The sequence below is a fragment of the Barbus barbus genome (assembly GCF_936440315.1).
Source record: "Barbus barbus genome assembly, chromosome: 33".
Taxonomy (NCBI): domain Eukaryota; kingdom Metazoa; phylum Chordata; class Actinopteri; order Cypriniformes; family Cyprinidae; genus Barbus; species Barbus barbus.
In genome coordinates, this window is record NC_136761.1 from 20,793,837 (window position 1) to 20,814,746 (window position 20,910).

Here is a 20,910-nt window from a genome sequence, read left to right on the forward strand (position 1 = left end):
AGCAACAGGCCTGCAAAGTTTAACTACACAAACCTTTAGCATCTCATCTATCTCGCAAGATGTAACATGCCCTCAGGAACCTTCAAATGGGAAATGGACAGAAAAGTGTCCGCTTTCATTGGTGAGGAGATAGAACTGCTGATACGAGCTGCTTATCTGCACAGAAGTGTGTGTGTTTGATGAAACATACGTGTGTGTGTGAGAGAGAGAGAGAGAGAGAGAGGTAGAGTGAGTGGGTTTTGAGATATTCAGCGTATCAGATCCTGCCGAATGGTCCTAGGTTTGCCTGTAGCTTAGAATAACGTCACTGTGAACATGTGCTGATGCGAGTCTGTGCATGTCAGCACCCGTCTGCTCTCTGGATGGGTGAACACAATGAAGAGAACTAGACCCCCACCTCTTGAGCACACCGGCAGAATGGCTCTTTTGTACGTAACTACAGTCTCTAGGGGCACTGTAACATAACGTAGGGAGTAGATACTGTCTGTACACTTAGAGATGGCGCAGATCAACAGATACAAATCAGAGATTGCCTCAGGGGTTAAGTAAGGCAGGTTTGCCCATAGGAAAGAAAAATTACAAATGACATTTTTATGTTAAAATCCTTTCTCTATACAAGTTTCATGTGATTTTTAAAAATACAAATGGACATTTTATATATATATATATATATATATATATATAAGCATACACACACACATACGTATGTGAGTTTTGAGCAGCTCTTGGCCAGTCTAATTTTGAGCAGTTTTAGATGGGAAAGTATTTTGAATCCTGTTCAAAAATGGTCATTGTTACTGTTAATTAGTGCTACAAAAAGTAACACTTCAACTTTGTGTTTACTAAAGAAAGTGCTATGAAATTAAATGACAAATGCTTTTCAGTTTTTTCTCCTAAGGAAGAACCTTAATTCACGTTTCTAAGTGGTCAGATTTGCCAGTATACTGTACATTCTGCAAAACTGTCCTCTAAAAAGTCATTTTTGGCTTGGGTGACATTTTCCAGGGCTGACATTCATACTGTATGTATATAAACTAGCAAAAAAATGGAAATGAAAAAAAAAAAGACCCAGTGAGGGCTGTTGACCTCCCTGTGGGGGAGGGATGTGTGTATTTACTCAGGGCCTGTCCCAGGTGCTATAGAACCCCTCCGGATTAGATCAGCATCGGGTGCCTCCCCTTACTTCACGCACAGTCATCAGTGAGCACCCCACCCCCAGACACAATCCAACAGACCAGAAAGGGAGGATAAATTCCCCTGCTGTCCCTCAGTCACTTTTAATCTGGACACAGGAAAGAAAGTGATAAATGTGAAGGAAATGCACCTATGAATGAGTCAGTTCATCAGCTGATTTCACCATTCTGGACTGCTGTGACTTGTTCAGGAACAACTGCATGACTTATATCTAGGAAAGAGATGGTGGGTCTGGCTGTCTCCTCAGCAGCTGTTTCTGGTAGGTGTTTTGTTACTCGCATATTTTTCTTTTTAGACAACTAGATAATTGTGTTATCGAACAGTTCTCGCATTTGTCTGAATTGTTTCCGTAGAGTCTGAAACGTATTGATTCGTTTTAGTTAAATCTAGTTGTTCCAACTTGAATTAAGCATAACAAATGTATTAGATTTATAGCTGTATTTAGCCAGTTGTTTTAGTTGTTGAGTTTGTGCATTGCTTTGAGTAAATCTATATAGTAGCATCACACTCATAAAATCTTAACTGCACAAGTTTACACAGCTGTTGTTTTAGTTGTCTAAGCAAAATATGCTTGTAAAATAAGATCTCACCAAGGTGTTTAGAGCTTTCTTGAGGAGTGCTGTGGTTTTCACAACAGAGTATACATTAATATCTCTGGAAGGCATCTTAAAGCTCTTTGGCTGCACTTTTAATGAGGTGAGGAATGTTTCCTCGCTTTGCAGCAATGTGTGAGGTGCTGAGTGCTAAAGCACTGGTGCAGTTCTGGGAAAACGCCCCATTGTCTTCTAAAAACACAGCTTTCAACGCCAACTTTACATTCCTCAACATGGCTTTTAGCTTATGTTGAAACAATACAACTGTCAGTAAAGTGCTTTCAAGTGAGCGAGAAAGAAAAATAGATTATCAACTTTGATTTGCCTGCGACAAAGATGAAAACATTTCACAAGGGGTCGATCCGAAAGAAAGCAACAAACACCCCTGCCATCAGGAGAACCTGCAGGTTAACTGGGTCTGGCTTTGAGCGCCGGTGTAGATTTCTGTGTTCCCACTATGCTGTTTTGATGTGGTATTATCAGAGAGGGCCACATGTGTGGTTCTCTGGAGGGGAGTGGGCACGTAGCCCCGTGTTGTGCTTGGCATTGGAAATGACCCTCCACAAGTGCAGCTCAAGATAAAGAAGAGCAAATGTGTTTGATCTCATGTAAGAGCGTATCTCTGTAGGAATCATATATGCTTCGCTGCGCTCATGTTGGTTTAAGCTGGTCCTAACTGCCCTCAGAAGACTTTTTGTTCATTATGATTTTCAAGTCTTATTTGTAACCTCACCTGACTCTGATCTATATGGGAAATACACCAAAACAAAATAAATGCTGCATTTTGGAATAACGATGGCATTTTAGCTGAATAAAACTGAACTTAGATTTCAGCCTGGTTTACCACTTTTCCTAGTAACTTGACTAGCAGCATTTATTATGTTTTGGAAACTGGTCCACTGCATGTGATTCAACGAGCTTCATCAGAAATATCACTAAAAATATATATATTTGTTAACATTTCTTAATGCATTAGGAACCTTTTTTTCCTACAGCATTTGTTCATCTTGGTTAATGTTAATTTATAAATATTGTTCATTGTTAATTCATGTTTGTTCATTTTAGAACTAAAATGTATATCTACAAATTAAGATTAATTATTAAATGCTGTAAACGTGATTTTTTTTTTTTAAGTGTATTAGTATAAAGTATAAATTAACATTATTAATAAATGTTGTAAAATTATTATTTATTGTTGGTTCAAAGCTATTGAATTAATATGAACAAATTGAATCTTATTGTAAAATAGTGTCACTGTCAGAAAAACGGTACAAATGCTGTTACTGGGATGGAACAGTAACTTTTCAAAAGGTACAACTATGTACAATTAAGGTACTAAAATGTACCTTTAAGGTACTTAAAATGCACCCTTTAGGGGTAAGTAAGGTACAAAGGTGTACTTTTTGAAAGGGTACCACCCTAGTGACAGATTTTGTACCTTTTTTCTGAGAATGATACCAAAAGATCATGCTAGTAATCCTTCACCGGGTGATGAACATCTTCAGGTAAACCAACATCAAACTGCCTAAAAAACCATACAGTTACCCATAAACCAGTTTTTCTCTGGTTTAATGAAATGTATTCTGTAAATCGTTGTGTCATTTTAGTTGCTATTAGATCATCAGTTTGGCTTACACTAGAGCTTTATATGCAACGTTAACACATTTACAATGCTGACACTTCACACTGCCCTGAATGCCCAAATTCTTAAAATAATTTACCAAGTGGGCACATGTAGCATTTTTGGCACTTGCAAACATTGTGCCACTTTAGTTGCTACTCAACCGAGTCTCCTGGAGAAGGTCATATTGAGGGCAAAATGCGAAGTTAAACTCAGGCTTTTTGTGATCACAGGGGCCTTGTGTCAACAAGTCTGAATAGAGAAACACTCAGACTTACACACCGGTGGGAGTGCCTGTAAGGCAGCTGGGGACACGATGAAAGGAAGTGAGATGTTTTGCAGTACATTAGTCAATAACAAAGGTTCTACAACTGTGGTGAATCAAAGAAGAAGAAGAAACACTCTTGTCAAAGCAACAGTACAGTACAACAGAGTAATTTCTGTACATGTGGGTGTAAGAATGTGTTTGTGTGAATTAGAGTATTTGTGTTTCTTTGTGGCTTTTAAACTCCTCACCTTCCCCATGGAGAGATGTGATGCTGAAGCGTTTTGACATTTTCTGGACCACAGCACAATCTGACTAGAAGCACATCATTCATTAGGTTTCTCATGGGGATGTGGAAGAGGGTGGTGGCCGTTTATGTACAACTTGAGTGAAGCACAGAAATTACAGAGAGCCGAGACGTTTTTCTATACTTGAAAAATCCTGAATGTGTTTGTCACGATATCTTACTTGGATCAGCTTCTAAGATGGCCATTGCGGGTTACTGGAATATGCTGGTAAAGCTGGTTATTGTTGAAATTGGAGTCTAGCCATGGTAAATCAGCATAAATGTGCAGAAAACAGATATATCTATTACTGGAAAACAGATGGTTTGAACACGGGTGAGAATCAGGCCATACAATATAAGATCTATTTCTGTCTCACGATACAGTAATATTGCATTAATTTAGTGTATAATTATTAAAAACTATGATACAATGATTGTGGAATGATGCAATGTGTGTAATATTTCTTCAGCACTGATTGAACATATTAGAATGATTTCTGAAGGATCATGTGACACTAAAGACTGAGGTAATGGCTGCTCAAAATTCAGCTTTGCGTCACTAGCATAAATTACATTTTAAAATAAATTAAGATAGAAAAGGGTATTTTAACTGTAGTAATATTTCACAATATTACTCTTTTTCTGTATTTCTGACCAACCTTGAGACCCCGAACTTTTAAACGAGAGAGTATGTATAATATCAGTGGCTCATTTTAAGATTGCATTTTAGTTGAATTTCCATCCATCCAATCATATCTTTTTTGTCACTTCAGTATTTTCTCTCTCTGCTTTTGAAGGAATTCCATCTTTTAATACATTACTCGTGGATTATCTGACAGCTGAAGTTGATCTGAGTCTTGACCCACCACACCTGTTAATATCAGTATTGAGCCCAGAGGCCCTGAGGTGGATGCTTTGGCTCAGCTGACCCTCTGTCCAAGCCAGATTGTCCAGCTGTGTGATGGACATGGATGATCAGCCCTGTTCACACTCCCTCTCCCTCCAGCCTTCTGCTCGTGATCAATGCGGTCGCAGTGTTGACCATGAGCTCATATCCACTGGGACAGGAGGTGTTCACATGGCTTGATTACTTTCCTTGAACAAAACAGTCAGATTCCTTCCAAATCAGCAAGCCTCCTGCCTGGGCACACACTGCCTAGGGTCGCTGACAAATCTGCTTTTTATTGTTTCATGCTGTCTTTTCATCCTTGCAGTCCAGGTTTTTGGTTACATGTTTTTACTAATTTGCTGACAGTGCATTTGCTAAAACTCAAACACTTGGCATTAGTAGTAGCAGGTCATTAGTAATGGGTTTGGGAGAGAAAATGTGGTTTAGCTAGTGTGTAACGCTGTGTGAGCTTCAGTTTGTGGGAGGCAGTATCTGTTGAGATGATATAGGGATTTCAGCCCGCCTCCTTCAGAATAAAACTCCAGCACAGCAATGTCATTAAGTCCTTCTCTGCATAATCTAGACATAAGAGACCAGAGGTTAACCCACTGTCTTAACTTGTCTTGAGAGAGCTTAGATGTCAGACTTTGACTGTATTTATTGGACCCTCCTCTGATGCTCTCTGTGAGCTTGCTAGGCGGGATGGGAAACTCTTTGACTCTACACAGGGGTTTTTGGTTTCTCCAGCAGGGCGGTTTTCATCCCACAGAGACCTGGAAGAGAGCTTGAGAGTCCCAGCATGAAGTTTTGAGCTCCGAACCTGTTCCAATTTATAATTCTGCTGACCCGTCATCACCCCCCCCCCCCCCCCCCCCCCCCTGCCCAAAACTCATATTGTCTGCTGACATGTGTGTCCATACTGAAGACACTCTGTGGAATATAACGTTACAAAGGACCATGCATCCAGATCCATTCTGATTCAGTCATACCAGGTTCACAAGCTTTTGAAAGTCATAGACGGATGATTAATGATGAAGACCCGAGTTGATCTCAAGCCTGCTATCCCCTCTCCTCAAATGTGTCAATGAGTGCCCACGATCAAGAACACAAAAATCTATTGAAATTCTAGGGTTAGGGTCACAAAGTTCTTAGGGTTGCATATGCAATGAATTTGAACTTGATGGCTTGAATTTGAACTTGATGAACTCAAAACATGGTTATATTAAACAATATGTAGTCAAGTCATAGTATGTGTCAATTTTTATGTATTTCTGAAAACATAATAAATAGGACAAAAACCAGTATCACGTCATTGACCAAAAAACCTCTACAACTGACACTGGTTTTCATTTGCTCGTTCATGCTGATGGGTTGATGGTTGGTATAATTAATCTGTTGTTTTGACAAGCACTGACAGTTGTATAGTCTGTTCTCTATCAGCCTCTAACCCTAAGCTTTGACCTTCAGCGATGGAGCTCTTGGTGACGGAGTTGAATGTGCTGTTGAAACTGTTGGACAATGAGACCCTGAGTTGTGCTACAGAAGAGAAGAAAACAGCTGTGAAGAACCTTCTCAGACAACTTCAGCCCTCAGGTAAATACCTAATATCAGTGTGTGATGGTTATTATCTTGTCCAAGCTGGGTTTAGTGGTTGGACCACCAGTTGGTAGACAATGTATGTCCAGTCATGTTCTTGGAAAGTCACCTTCTTGCAGAGTTTAACTCTAAACCTGATCAAACACCCCTTCCTTCCTCCAAGAGAAGGATTGTATAACATTTTGGCCAGCTTAGTTAGATCTGGTAGACCACCTTGGATAAGCCTATTAGGCCCTGTGGTCTCATCTGATTGACCACATTGAGCTATGAACTGTTCTGTTCCAGGAGGGAACTGCACAAAAATCGCAAATTAAACATCAGTCTGACAGAGAACTAATAGAAAAATATGCTTGACACAATTTAGACAAAGAAAAAAACCCCTTTGGACCAGAAAGTGACAAGACCTGAGGGAAAAACATCAGCTTGATGAGGCCTTGTTTTTCTCATAAATGAGACTGAAAAAGCTTTTGGCAGTTGTCCTACATACTTATGTTCTTTCTCTTCTCTTACTCGTTCTTTGCAGTCACTGGAAAAGACTATACATACATGAACACCTCAGTATACAGAAATGGAACCAGCTTTGTCGAATCCCTTTTTGATACATTTGGTAAATGGAGAATATCTATGAGACTTACATCTCTCAACATCCTCCAATGTTTTTGAATATTACACTCATAAATGTGTTTTCACATTTTTACAGATTGTGACCTCGGGGAGCTGAAAGTTGAAATGGAGGATCAGAAGAAAGAGCCAGAGACAAAACACACCAACCACACTGTCCCCAAACAAGTAAGAAATCTTCTCTCAGAGGATTACCCATAATACTCTGCTCCTTAGACCCAGCGCTAATATATAGTGCATCGTTAACCCTGATGTCAGTGTGTAATAAGGGCTGTGCTCTGCAACGGTGAGATACGTCAGGAAGATTAATCATGCTGTAGTGAGACCTGTGCTTCTCTTTCCAGCCGCATTGCACTTTTAGAGCCAGGTTGTTATTTTAAAGTCACGTCACCATCAGCCTTTCACGAGGTCCCCATAGATTCTATCCGCAGTCTTCCAGCAGTCAGATTTTTCATTGTGCGTGTCAGTGTGTTTGTGTGCCATTATTAGCACAATAGTCCTCGATGGCCAGTATCTGATGTATTTCTCAGCCGTCATCCATGTGGCATGTGGGTTTGGCTTTTGGTTGGATGCGGCGGTCACATATCATTTGTTATTAGGGTAACTTGCCGAGTGGTGAAATGGAGCCAAATAGCTTTTTACGATATTGTGAGGACTCACTGAAAAGCAGATGTTAAGTGTGAATTAATGTGATGGGGCAGACAGATGGAATAAGTCATTGTTTGCCACATTTTTTTGGACCAGAGCACAACGGACTCGCCTCCACCCCTGCCCAACACACCACCTCCAGAGGATTACTATGAAGAGGCCGTGCCACTCAGCCCTGGAAAGATGCCAGAATATATCACCAGCCGCAGTGAGTATTGTTGCTGTATTTCCGTTGCTTGGAAAACATGGCATGGTCTATATAAATTCCTACAGATAAAATAACTTGGAGAGTGATGTTACAACTTTGTGTTCTTGCTAGAGTCAGAGCATTGATGACAGATCTTTCTTCATGAACCACTTGAATTCAAAGTGGATCGCAAAATTAAACCCATTTGCTTCCATAATGGGGCATATTTTCAGATGAAATGGTATATTCAAGAAGGAAAAATCCTAATCAAGAAGTCAATTCCTAATGGATTTTATTCCTTAGGAATTGACTGGATTTTGAAAATGTGAATGTTACATACCAGAATGGAGCTGTGTTGATTGTGAAGTTACAAAAAACAATGTTTAAATAGTTATTGCACTGTAAAAAGTAATTTGTTTTCTTAACTGAATTAAGGCAACGAGTTTGCACAATGTAATTAAGTAATCTTAACTTTATTGTATTGTGTCATTTAAGTCCTGTTTACTAATAGATTAAAAGTATTCCTTACTTGCATCGAGTCATATTTGAGTGTCACTCAAAGCTGTAAGTAAATTGTTTTATTTGCCTTGAAAGTAGCTGTAACTTAATAAAACCTAGTAAGTATAACAACTAAGTAAAGGTAACTAATTAAATCTAAGTAAGGTAAACTGTTGGATTTTACAGTGTTAACATTATCCAAGAGCTATCATAACATTAATATCATATCATTAACATTAATATCATTAACATTATCCAATCATTTGAAAGACTGGTTTTGGCTTATCTGAAGAACATCACTGGACCCTCACTGGACCCCCTGCAGTTTGCCTACAGAGCAAACAGGTCTGTGGATGATGCAGTCAACATGGGACTGCACTTCATCCTGCAGCATCTGGACAGACCAGGGACATATGTGAGGATCCTGTTTGTGGACTTCAGCTCCGCTTTTAACACCATCATCCCAGACACCCTTCAAAATAAACTAACCCAGCTCTCCGTCCCCACCTCCGTCTGTCAGTGGATCAACAGCTTCCTGAAAGACAGACAGCAGTTAGTAAAGCTTGGTAAATTCACATCCAGCACTCAAACCATCAGCACTGGAGCTCCTCAGGGCTGCGTACTCTCCCCGCTGCTCTTCTCCCTCTACACCAACGACTGCACATCTAAAGACCCCTCTGTCAAGCTCCTGAAGTTTGCAGACGACACCACACTGATCAGCCTCATCCAGGACGGTGACAAGTCTGCTTACAGACAGGAGGTTAAGGAGCTGGCTGTATGGTGCAGTCTTAACAACCTGGAGCTTAACACGCTCAAAACTGTGGAGCTGATTGTTGACTTCAGGAGAAACCCCCCTGCTCTCCCCCACTCACCATCATGAACAGCACTGTGACTGCAGTGGAGTCATTCAGATTCCTGGGCACCACCATCTCCCAGGACCTGAAGTGGGATATTCACATAGACTCCATTGTCAGAAAGACCCAGCAGAGGTTGTACTTTCTTCGTCAGCTGAGGAAGTTCAACCTGCCACAGGACTTACTGAAACAGTTCTACTCCGCCATCATCGAATCCATCCTCTGCACCTCAATAACTGTCTGGTTCAGCTCAGCTACCAAATCTGACCTCAGAAGACTACGGAGGGTAGTCCGGACTGCTGAGCGAATCATTGGTACAACCCTCCCCACTCTCCAAGAGCTGTACTTATCCAGAGTGAGCAAAAGGGCTGGTAAAATCTCTCTGGAACACTCACATCCAGCACACTCCCTCTTTGAACTGTTACCGTCTGGTCGACGCTACAGAGCTCTGAGCACCAGAACGACCAGACACAGAAACGGTTTCTTCCCTCCGGCAATCCATCTCATGAACACTCAACAATAAATGTGGAACGCACATAATAAACTATAATACTATAATAACTATAATAAACTATAATACATTATACATTCACCATACTCACTTATTTTATTTGTATTTTCTCATTTCTAATTTGCACATACTTGACCTGTACATACATAGTTGTCTATATTATATATTGTGTTTTTGCTGCTTTGTACATTGCCTATTTGGTCATTTCTATATTATTCTTTTATTATCTGTGTCCTGTCCTGTTGCTGTCTTTCTGTTGCACTGTGGAGCTTCTGTCACTACAACAAATTCCTTGTATGTGTAAACATACTTGGCCAATAAAGCTCATTCTGATTCTGATTCTGATTCTGAGCTCACAAAGTGGCATCAGCTTAAAAGGCTGTTTCAGTGCAAATGGCTATATTTTAATTTAAAATTGCATAGATAAACAGTTTTTCTATCTGGAATAAGCTGCACAATGAATTGTTTAAAATAATACCTAGAATATGCATTAAGAAAGTAAATAGGGTCAAATCGGGTAAAAGATTGTTTGTTGGTTAATTCTGACCTGCAAATTGAAAAATTTGGAATTTTTTTTGTCAGCAGGTGTTAGATACAGTCAGCAAAGGGAGGGATTGCCCACTTGTCCAAGTCAAGACCAAGTCCATGAAATGTTAGTTTTGTGTGTCTTTAAGACCGAGTCCGGTCTCAGGTACTACAACACTTATTTCAATTTAAATTAATAGAAATATCCAAGTTTTGTCTCTTTTAAAAAAAAAAAAAGACAACGCCCTCACTAAAACTTGTGTTTTTATACTTCAAATAAAACAATAGCAGTTTAATGATGCTAAAGGAAAACTGTTGTGCATTCAAGCAATTCAGTGAGAACATGATAGGTTTACCAATTAGTTCATGCACATTGCCATGCGACCTTTTGGCAAAGACTTTTATTTTGTCTTAAAGTCTTTCCACAAAGCCAGATTTTTCTCTTTGTACTGCAGGTCAAAAGAGCTCATCAAATATGACAAATCTGAGATTTTATGTCACAAAATATGTGCCATTATGCATCTCTTATATATCTACAGGCAGCTCAAGTCCTCCTAATTCTATTGAAGACGGATATTACGAAGATGCTGAGAACAATTACCCAACAACGCAAGTGAACGGACGACGCAAAAACTCCTGTAAGAGGGGGGGACCCTGATGCTATAAATAGCGATGTCATTTCTTATTAGTAGTATTAGTATGGCATTACTTCTCCTGCAGATAATGACTCGGATGCCTTAAGCAGTTCTTATGAGTCATATGATGAGGAAGAGGAAGAGAAAGGCCAGCGTTTGACACACCAGTGGCCCTCAGAGGAGAACTCCATGGCCCCGGTGAGAGACTGCCATATCTGTGCCTTCCTGCTAAGGAAGAAACGCTTCGGCCAATGGGCCAAACAGCTCACTGTCATCCGTGAGAACAGACTCCAGGTGAGCTGCCAATAGCCCTGAGGGATAAAAATGAGCTTTGATATTTCTTGGAACTATTATGATACATGGACACCTCTGAATCTTGTTTTATAGTGCTATAAAAGCTCTAAAGACCAGTCACCCTACACGGATATACCGCTCAGCCTGTGCACTGTCATCTACGTGCCCAAAGACGGCCGGAGGAAGAAGCACGAGCTCCGATTCTCTCTTCCCGGTGGAGAGGCGCTGGTGTTAGCTTTGCAGAGCAAGGAGCAAGCCGAGAAATGGCTCCAAGTAAACACAGTCCCTCACTCGCTCGCACGCTTGGATATCAATCTGTTATGCATACACACAATAGATGTATCCTGCTGCCAGAAACAATATTGCACAAGAGGAAAATTGCTTTTGTAAAAGGGAACCCCTGTGTGATGGACTATGTTTACACTTGTTGGGAACCACTGATGTGTGTGTATCTTTGTGTGATTACAGGTGGTGCGTGACGTTACAGGTCAGGGGAATGGGTTGGACAGCCCATCATCTCCCATGATTCCTAGGAAGATTGAACTGGATAAGGTAGGATTCCAGCACACATTTGTCTAATTCATGACTCCTGCATCTCATCTTCATTACTGACATATAAAGCGTGCCAGTGATGGATTGGAGGAACTTTGGGGCATTCACTTTCTGTAAATGGTGATCTCACTGAGAGTTGGTTAGGAAAATAATTCCACCTGTGATGCGTATGATGAATACCTCATGTCCTTTTCTTTGCAAAAAAGCATTTGAAAAACATATTATTATTACTAATTGTACAGTGTATATGTCCAAAACATTAAACACTTTTTGTAAGCATTCCAATTCTATGCTTATTTTACTCCTTATACTACTGTTCAAAAAGATTATTATTTTTATTACTTTTATTAATTTCAAAATTGATTGATTGAAAGTGACAGTAAAAAATGTATATTATTACAAAAATATTTTTTTATGAATCAATATACTACTAAAAATCAAAGATCCTAAAAAATGTATCATGGTTTCCACAAAACAATTAAGCAGCACAGCTTTTTTCAACATTGATAATGATAAGAAATGTTTCCTGAACACCAAATCAACATGTGATCATGTGACACTGAAGACTAGAGTAATGTAGCTTTGCCATCACATGAGTAAATTACATTTTAAAATATATTAAATATAAAAGTTATTTTAAATTGTAGTACTATTTACTGTTTTTACTGCTGTTCTGATCAAATAAATGCGACATTGATGAGCACAAGAGACTTTGTTTACAACATTAAAAAATCTTACCGACCTCAAGCTTTTGAATAGTAGTGCATGTTCTAAATTGATGCGAGTCTGTCCTCTTTCATTGTGTGTAATTACATCCCCAGTGTTGCTGTGAATGCCGGTCTGTGTGTGTGTAAACAGACTGACAGCATTTTAAATGTTCAGGGCTTTAATTAAAAGGTGTCAAGCTCAGTGTGGTAAATTCTGTCAGAGCAGCTGAGTTTAAGGGACCTGTTATGTGAGGCAAAATCATGGGGAATGCTATGATATGTGTGTGTTTGTATGTCAGGAAACACATTTTATCTGAATTCAGCAGTCAGTTGTGAAAGGTAGACTGTGCTGGCAGCGTGTTTCATGTCTGAACTCTGTCTGGCCACAACAGCACCCTGTTCCTACACACAGTTTTCAGTAATCTGCATATTCGGTACAGTATTAGTCATATAATAGTTATAGATGTGTACTGTAAAACATTTGGCATGTTTAGTTTAATTTGGCTGTGCTGTTGTCCCTGTAGTGCTGTTCTTCAGAGAAGCAAACCTCAGATTCTGACAGTATGCCAGGTGTTGAAAGTGCTCGCGATGGACGGGAAAATGGTGAGATCTTCAGTTTATTCTTCTCTGATTACACCTTTCACTTTTCTCTTTTTTTTTTTTTATTTGTCTTTCTCTTTATTTGTGATATTTGATAAGGCAAGTGTTACTATTGCTCATATTCAGGGGATTTTTTTTAACTCCAAAATAAAATTCAACAAGCAGTATTTTTGTTTTGCATATGAACTGCCTAGCAGGACCCTGGATACCACCCAAACTACCCTAGCAACTGCATAACAATGTGAAAAACCACCCAGAACACCCTAGTGACCACATAGCAACATACAGAGCTGGGTATATTACTTACAAATTGTAGTCTGTTATTGATTCCAAATTATATGACAAAAATTTTAGTTAGTGACATAATCCATTACATTACACATTTTAGGTAATATAATCAGAGTACTTTCTGATTACTTTTAGATTACTTTTAACATTACCTCCGTTTATCAGATGGATATAAATAGGATAATATTGTGCCATACTGATATTAAAAATGCAAATAAAATACATTTGTTGTTATACAACGTAAAGTGAATTAAACATTACATCAATGTTTCCCAAACTGGGGTTCGTGAAGGAACTGCAGGGAGTTTGTGAGTTTAATGAAAAGCTAATAAGTCATAATGTCATAAACATTCAAATAAATCATTTTAAAATAACTTGAAAATTAAATATGAAATATTTAGTTTACCTGCATGTCATGTAGGTAAAAAAAAAAAAAAAGGAAATTATGAGTAATTTGTTGCTATTTTGTGAATATGCATTTAAGTAATCAATCAAAAGTAACTAGTCTGATTATGAGTATTTTAAAATGTAATTTAATCTAATTACAAGTACTTAATTTTTAGAATTTGATTATGTAATCCAGATTGCATGTAATCCGTTACTATCTAGCTCTGGCAACATATTAAAAACCAGTCAGAACACCTCATCGACAACACGACAATTTAGAAACCACAGCAATTCCCTCTCTATGAGAAAATAACACCCATAACTCCTTAGAAACTGCATAGTAATACCCAGGCAACCACTCAAAACATCAATATCATTGCTTTGGAAAGTTTATCGAGGCAATAAACACTCACAATTTCTTCTGAATGTAAAAATCTTGTTTTTCTCTTTCCCTCCCTCTCTCTCGCTCTCACACACACTCATTTTATTCATCCTTTTTCCCCTGAGCGTTGTCACAGGTGCTTTATTAACAAGCAGGAAGTCTTTATGCAGGATGTGGATTGTTTGTGATTATCATTTGGATGTGGATTGTTTGTGATTGTTTGTGATTTATCATTGTTTGGACCAGTGAAATCTTTATTAGCTTTGGCCTAATTCCTACAGATTGTGTGTCTGTAGACCACGCATATCTTTAAAAAAAATTCTCACTGAACCATCAAACGCATGTTTACAGGTAAACCCAAGCGAGGTGCACTGTCAGAGCTAACAGGCACCGTAAGCCGAGCCGCAGGAAGAAAGATCACAAGAATGATCAGTTTCTCCAAAAGAAAGCCTCCACTGCCAGGAGACGCCCGCACGTCACTCGACCAGGATCCTCGGTGTGGTAGGACACACATCTTTCTCTCGTCTCCCTTTCTCTTTCTCAGATTACAATACCCATGACTCTCTCCACCTGTTATTTTCAACTTCTCTTTCTTAGCCTTTGATGTCAGACAGTGAAGCAGAATAAATCTACACCATGAAACAGAAGTGGGAGTACTGTAATAATTGCTGTAATTCTTTTTGTGTGTGTGTCAGGTTATGTAGGAGTGCTGTTGAATCAGTGCTGGAAGGAACACTGGTGTCATGTGCGGGCCGGATCTCTTTACCTTTACCATGAGAAAGGAGAACAGCGGGTCCCCCACACTACTGTGGCTCTGAAGGGATGCGAGGTCGTCCCAGGCCTCGGGCCTAAACACCCTTTCGCCCTGAGAATACTGAAAGGAGGTGCAGAGCTGGCAGCTTTAGAGGTATTTTGTGTGACGTTTTCACAGCAATGCTTTTTAGAGATGTATTCTAGCAGTTAGCCATATGAAAATTCTGGCTGATGAAGACAAGCCAACAATTGCTTGTTGTCAAGTGTTATTTTAGGATTATTTATATACTATTATACTATTCATTGACATTTTTAATTAGCTATTATTTTTATAATTTATGTTTTCAGTTTTATTTTAGATTACATTTTAGTCATTTAGTAACTTTTTAAAACAATTTTTAATTTAATTCATTTTATTTAGATTACATTTTAGTTTACATTTTTTAATTTTTAACCGTCACTTATAGTTTGTTAACAACAAAACTGATGTAATGTGCATTCCTATTATGCTATCAATAAAATGGCAGTAGCTCAAGAAATATTTAAAAAATATTTTGTTATCATGTGATGAAATTAAAACAATAAATTCTGACCAAATTTTAGTTTATGTCTGTGTGTAATATATTTGTCTCTGGCTCTGTTTGTGCTTGTAGCTCATGTTTGTTTGTTGTGTTAGGCGAGTTGCTCGGAGGACATGGGCCGCTGGCTGGGAGTCCTGTTGGCAGAAACCGGTTCCTCTGCTGACCCCGAGTCCCTTCATTATGACTATGTAGATGTGGAAACTATTGCCAACATCCGTACAGCTGCCCGTCATTCTTTCCTGTGAGTTGAGGGTGAAGGAGATGACGGCTGGAGTTTTACATTGGGTCATCTTGTTTTTTTTTTGACCACCTTGTTTCTTTTCCTGTTTATTTAGATGGGCAACCTCCACAGATTCGAGAACGTATGATGAGGTCCCTTTCGAAGCCATAGAGGTTTGTGGTCGCAGATGAACAAACATTTGTTCATGTGCGTACACTCTAACACAGTGGTTTCCAGCCTTTTTCTCAGAGGACACTTTTTACAAGCCATATGCTTCACAATTCTCCCTCCAAAAGAAAACTCTTCACAAAAAATCACTTAATTTTATGTGCACAAACTTAAATGCAAAGCATATAGAGAGAAATACACAACATGTACATGCATCATAGACATCATGGCAATTCTGTTAACCTTTAAGAAGAGATCAGATGTATCCTTGTGCATCTGTGTGCATGTGCTGTGACTGGACTTTAATGAAAGGTGAGAAGTGTGTGATGACTCAGTGTGTAGTAATCAGGGGTTAGAGCAGGTTCAGTCGTCATGGCCTCTGGCCTCTGAGTGGCTTGTTAAACCCATGCTGAACCTTCAGATACCTGCACAGAAGCTTCAGTTTTCCATCTGTGCGTGCCTTAAATCATGTGATCAGGTTACACAAAAAGTTTTTATTTTTTTCTCAAATCGAAGTAGTGGAAAAAAAATTAGATTTTTGTGTATTTGTGTATGTCTTGTGTATTTTTGTTGATATGTTTATAAAAAACACAATTGGCATAAATATGGAATACAAGGGCCATAAATGGAATTGGAACCATATGAAACAGCATACAGTGCACACACACACACACACACATATATATATATATATATATATATATATATATATATATATATATATATATATATATATATATATATAGACAGTATCTGACACTTTTTCCTCTCAGCAGGAAAATGAGAGGTTGAGGGGAGGAGCACAAACAAAACGTTCATTTTTCTCCAGCAGTGACGCAGGAAAGCCCAGTCCACAAATCACCCTAAAGCGCCACGGCTCCAGTGAGTCCCATCACACTCTATACTGTGCTGGTTCTGCTCATAACAAACACAGCTGTTGGATTCAGCATTGTCTTTAACATAAAGTATGATGGTTTAAAGTTTATATTAGCATCCTGCTTGCTGCTCTGCCTTATTTTGGCAATTTTGAAAATGGCTGCAGAGTTCTTGCACTGTCACATCAAAAGCAGTCAGAATAATGTACCCTGAGCTTAACAAGACATTTTGGTTTGATCTACAGCTTTCTGCATTTTCACACTCATTCTCCCACCAGATAAGTGCTAAGTGCTTTGCCACCTTCCCACAGACTTCTAATCTTTGACCTTTACTTGACATTGCAGACGCAAATCAATACGGGAGGTATGGGAAAACACGGGCACAGGAGGATGCACGCCAATACTTGAAAGAAAAAGAAGACCTGGAGAAAGAAATAGACAGTATCAGAAGTGCACTAGTCTCACTGCGGAATAAGAAACGAGAGGCAAAAGAGAAGATGAAGGGTGCAACGGGTGAGAAAGCAAGCTTTCCTGCCTATTTAATGAGATACTCAGGGACTCTTTCAAAATAGTTAAACAAGTGACTTTCCCCCACTTTTACTAGCAAAATAGCTTTTTATTGCTTTTTGCTTTTAGCATATTGCAAATTTTAATTCAGTCACATAAACGTATGTCCTTGTTTCTTTTATATCCATGTTTATGATATATAGTGTTCATAAATTGTTCTCGAGAGGTACCAGCCATATTATCATAAAACTGTTTTTGCACTAAATTACGATTACACTACAATATAAATTACAATGAATATTAAAATTGTGCATTTAAAAACTTTTAATGCCAAATTGTGCAGCCCTACACACAAGCACAGCAAACCTGGAGCTTTTTAAAATCACATTTTAAAATCGCAAGTTTGATATGAAAAATCACAATTTCTTCCCTATATTGTGCAGTTTATTGTCCTTAAACTCATATCAATGTAATTTCTTTATTTATATGGTCATAATGGATCTGCCAGAAATTCATATGTAAACTGAACAATGTACATGTTGTGCAGATAAGCAGAAGTTGGCTTTAGAGGAGCGTGTAGCCCAGCTGGAGGACCGCTGTCGGGTGAAAGAAGGAGAGCGTGTGGACCTAGAGCTCAAGCTCACGCAGGTGAAGGAGAACCTGAAGAAATCTTTGTCTGGTGGAGAACTGGGGGCACCTACAGAGTCTAAACCTACAAACAAGGTACTGACTGGACCTAAAAAGCAAATATTAGAATTATTAGTTTGATCAAAATTGTTAAATATGCTGCTTGTTTTCCTGATAGACTCAAAGGACAGAGACTCAGTATATTGAGTCGTTTCTTCCTGTCAACTGCGCCTCTGAAATTCGTAAGCGGCCCCCCTCCATCTATGCATCCTCTAAGGGAAATGTTATGCAGAAAGCTAAGGTAAACACATCAGTGTTCACATTATGCAATGCAGTGCATCAAAAGAGAGGTAATGCAAACAGAACAGTTTGCTGCATCAATAGAGATCACATTAAAGCATTCAGTCTTATTCTAAGTCAGTCTCTAATGAGTTTCATCAGTTTGGGTCCCTGCTATTAAGATCTTATGTTGCAGAATAGGCCTGTTTGTGTGTCACTTAAACCTTAATGCTTTGTTTTTACCCAGGAATGGGAATCCAAGAAGGGGACTTAAACTGCTGATCAGGAAGACCTACAGACTTTATCATGAGGGCTTTTCTACCAGCTTCCCCCAAGACAGACTGCTGGATATGCAAATCTTTTGACTGCCACTTTTGTAACTTTTTATAATGGGGCTACAATGACACAGCAGCAGCTCTATTAATACTTTGCAGTCAAATGATGTCCTATATCTTGTGAAGTTCTACATTACTGGTGCAAAATATTGAAGGAACTAGGTAGTATGAGGAATAGTAGTTTGTCCACTGAAAGTGCAAGAAAGTTGTGGGTAGGTTATAAAGAAAGATTGCAACGCATGTTTAAGACAATCCACTAAAATAAGAGAGATAAGGTAATTGATTTGTACAGTTTTTTCTCTTTTCCCATTGCTTACAGTATTTCTGGGGTAACTCCTGCTCTTAACCAGGTGGTGCTAATAAGGGTGTATATATGACAATTGTAAATCATTTTAACATTTCTTTTAAACTAGTCTCAATGGGTTTAACTGATCCTTCTGTTTGTAACCTTTTCTTTTCCACCTTTTAAATGTGAGTAACATTTGCACTTTAAAAATGTCTTTAGACATGGAGATGGGAATATTCTTTTAATAAAGGGAAAAAAAAAAAAAAAAAAAAAAAAGTGTATTTGTTTGTTATGGACTTGCATGGAAACTAGAAGACACAATATAGGGCATGACGGAGATCCCCTAACCCCAACTAAGTGAACATTAATATTTCCTAAAATAGATTTGAATAGCATTTAATAAACCTATGCCACTTAGTTAAAAAAAAAACCTGATATTTCCTTAACTGGAGTCAGAAAGAGGACCAGTAGATTGTCAGTTACAGGTTTACTGAAATACAACACAGTGATATCTTAATACTGCTGAGGAACTTACCCAGTTAAGTTTAAACAAAGACAGATTGATGTCAGATTAACATACAAACAGAAGTTTCAAAAACGTTTAATAACAGTAAAAAAAGCAAACCATTTAAAAAAGTACAAAGTTCACAATCCACATGAAAGTTTAGAGTTCACACTCAGGGGGCAAGTCAACAGTCAGCTCACTGATCGTCTGCAGGAATGCCTCCATTTCATCAACGTACTCCACTGCTGCATGAAATAAAATAAAGTTTAACTGGGCATAAAGACTGTGACAACTTTAAGCTACATTTCTAAATACATCCATTACCTCTGGGCATCTTTAAAGGTGAGAGCGGCAAACATGGGTCCAGAAGCAGCTCTTCCACAGCTGAAGCAGTTGGCCACATCGGTTTTCTCAGACCAGCCAGAGAGAAACGACTGAGGTGGACTTCATCTGGAACACCGTAGGTCTCAAACTCTACAAATATAACATGGGACAGAATTATCAAGAGCTGAAGTCAAAAGTTGAGTTTTAAAACAGCAGGTCGGTCTTACCGCTTGGATTGTATGGGAAACACTTCTCAATCTCTGGCAACTCCTCGCTAGCCGGCTGAGCAGGGACCTTACACTGGTCAAACAAAACATTTAATCAACCTAAAAAACAACTTTCATACGGTTTTCTCTACATATCATGAACAAACCTTGGCTTCAGCAGGTTTAGTCTTCTCCTCTGCTTTATGAGATGCTGCTGGAGTGGCAACAACCTTATTTATGACACCCAATGCTTTTCGGCCGGACTGCAGAGGAGCGCCAAGACGTGCCTTTCCTGTCAGAGGTGTTCTCAAGCACTGATCTGGAAATGTGACAGACGGAAATTAAGGACTTCGTGAATAGTCCCGTTTTGGTTATGAAACAAAACCTATGTTGGTCTCTGACCTGGAGCGGAGTGCAGTCTGTTCTGGCGAGATTTGATGGCTGGAGTGGTCAGTCTTCCGTTCTCCTGATCCAGGTAAATCATGGCGTCCATGTCTGTAACGTTAGCTTTGAGAAGCGTTGACAAGCAACAGTGAAATTTAACTTGCTTGTATCAAATAATGCCATTCGTGATTTGTAAATGAAGCAAATTCGTCCAGCTTTAGTTCATTCAGTTTGCCAGCTTTACACTAAACAATAAAAGTGACTCGTGGAATATTAATTTACGTGAGTTTTACCATTACATACAGTCAGGTTAATTTACACGTAACTTAGTCTTAAGTTAAACCTTACCGTTTCTCTGTGATTAATCTTTCCTTCTCTACTCAAGCAAAATGCCGTTTGTTTTGGATTGGTGCTTCCCGGCTGAGTTTTAAAAGGCAACCTGCTTCCTGATTGGCTGATGGAGTTTCCTCTTTGACCAGGCGATGCTCATTCATTCGATAAGCGCGACAGTGCCACCTTATGGCCAGAGTGAGTAAAGCAATGGATCATAGATTTATCGGTGAAATGTTGGCGGTGATGCACGAATAGCGTTCAGTCTTATAGTAAAACGAAGAAGAAGGTGAAATCTTCAAATTGCTCTCTTAATATGTGTGGATGGATCCATGGATGAATAGATTGGGTGATTATGAGTGGGTGCTAAAGTTCTCAGATGTTTCATTATACTGTA

At 38.9% G+C, this 20,910-nt stretch overlaps 2 protein-coding genes across 7 annotated transcripts in view; one reads left to right on the forward strand and one right to left on the reverse strand.

Moving 5' to 3' along the window:
* The window catches only part of LOC306853259 (actin filament-associated protein 1-like 1), a 32,799-nt gene extending 13,782 nt beyond the window's left edge, over positions 1 to 19,017 (forward strand). Inside the window, exons 1-19 of one of the 4 annotated variants that reach the window (XM_079390530.1) lie at positions 1,218 to 1,453; positions 6,316 to 6,441; positions 6,968 to 7,051; positions 7,145 to 7,233; positions 7,810 to 7,921; positions 10,828 to 10,926; positions 11,009 to 11,217; positions 11,311 to 11,490; positions 11,686 to 11,769; positions 13,001 to 13,079; positions 14,485 to 14,634; positions 14,829 to 15,040; positions 15,563 to 15,708; positions 15,803 to 15,860; positions 16,629 to 16,737; positions 17,076 to 17,243; positions 17,785 to 17,960; positions 18,043 to 18,165; positions 18,391 to 19,017. In XM_079390530.1, coding sequence (XP_079246656.1) covers positions 1,417 to 1,453; positions 6,316 to 6,441; positions 6,968 to 7,051; positions 7,145 to 7,233; positions 7,810 to 7,921; positions 10,828 to 10,926; positions 11,009 to 11,217; positions 11,311 to 11,490; positions 11,686 to 11,769; positions 13,001 to 13,079; positions 14,485 to 14,634; positions 14,829 to 15,040; positions 15,563 to 15,708; positions 15,803 to 15,860; positions 16,629 to 16,737; positions 17,076 to 17,243; positions 17,785 to 17,960; positions 18,043 to 18,165; positions 18,391 to 18,417 — 2,268 coding nt within the window. In that variant the 5' untranslated portion in view covers positions 1,218 to 1,416 and the 3' untranslated portion in view covers positions 18,418 to 19,017. Of the gene's footprint in view, positions 1 to 1,217; positions 1,454 to 6,315; positions 6,442 to 6,967; positions 7,052 to 7,144; positions 7,234 to 7,809; positions 7,922 to 10,827; positions 10,927 to 11,008; positions 11,218 to 11,310; positions 11,491 to 11,685; positions 11,770 to 13,000; positions 13,080 to 14,484; positions 14,635 to 14,828; positions 15,041 to 15,562; positions 15,709 to 15,802; positions 15,861 to 16,628; positions 16,738 to 17,075; positions 17,244 to 17,784; positions 17,961 to 18,042; positions 18,166 to 18,390 lie in introns of those variants that run through there. The other 3 variants (XM_079390531.1, XM_079390532.1, XM_079390533.1) reach the window with 3 other exon arrangements.
* Positions 18,994 to 20,629, reverse strand: LOC306853260 (securin-like). Of its 3 annotated transcripts, none has more exons than XM_079390534.1 (6): positions 20,532 to 20,629; positions 20,202 to 20,306; positions 19,967 to 20,118; positions 19,821 to 19,893; positions 19,594 to 19,743; positions 18,994 to 19,514 (listed from the first exon to the last, which is right to left on the reverse strand). In XM_079390534.1, exons 2-6 carry the CDS (start codon positions 20,290 to 20,292, stop codon positions 19,429 to 19,431), a joined length of 552 nt encoding a protein of 183 aa, XP_079246660.1. In that variant the 5' UTR covers positions 20,293 to 20,306; positions 20,532 to 20,629; the 3' UTR covers positions 18,994 to 19,428. The 3 variants fall into 3 exon arrangements, with proteins under 3 accessions (XP_079246660.1, XP_079246662.1, XP_079246661.1); XM_079390536.1 differs by having other exon boundaries at positions 19,239 to 19,514; positions 19,821 to 19,875; positions 20,532 to 20,619; XM_079390535.1 differs by having other exon boundaries at positions 19,239 to 19,514; positions 20,202 to 20,294; positions 20,532 to 20,586.
* Between the last annotated feature and the right edge of the window lie 281 nt (positions 20,630 to 20,910).

Bases quoted from the DNA above. Each gene is read 5' to 3' on its own strand.
- LOC306853260 (XM_079390534.1), bottom strand. From the start codon at position 20,292: ATGGACGCCATGATTTACCTGGATCAGGAGAACGGAAGACTGACCACT. The intron at 20,119-20,201 runs GTCAGAGACCAA...TCACATTTCCAG, and splicing joins CAGACTGCACTCCGCTCCAG to ATCAGTGCTTGAGAACACCT. The intron at 19,744-19,820 runs GTAAGACCGACC...TTATATTTGTAG, and splicing joins TTTCCCATACAATCCAAGCG to AGTTTGAGACCTACGGTGTT.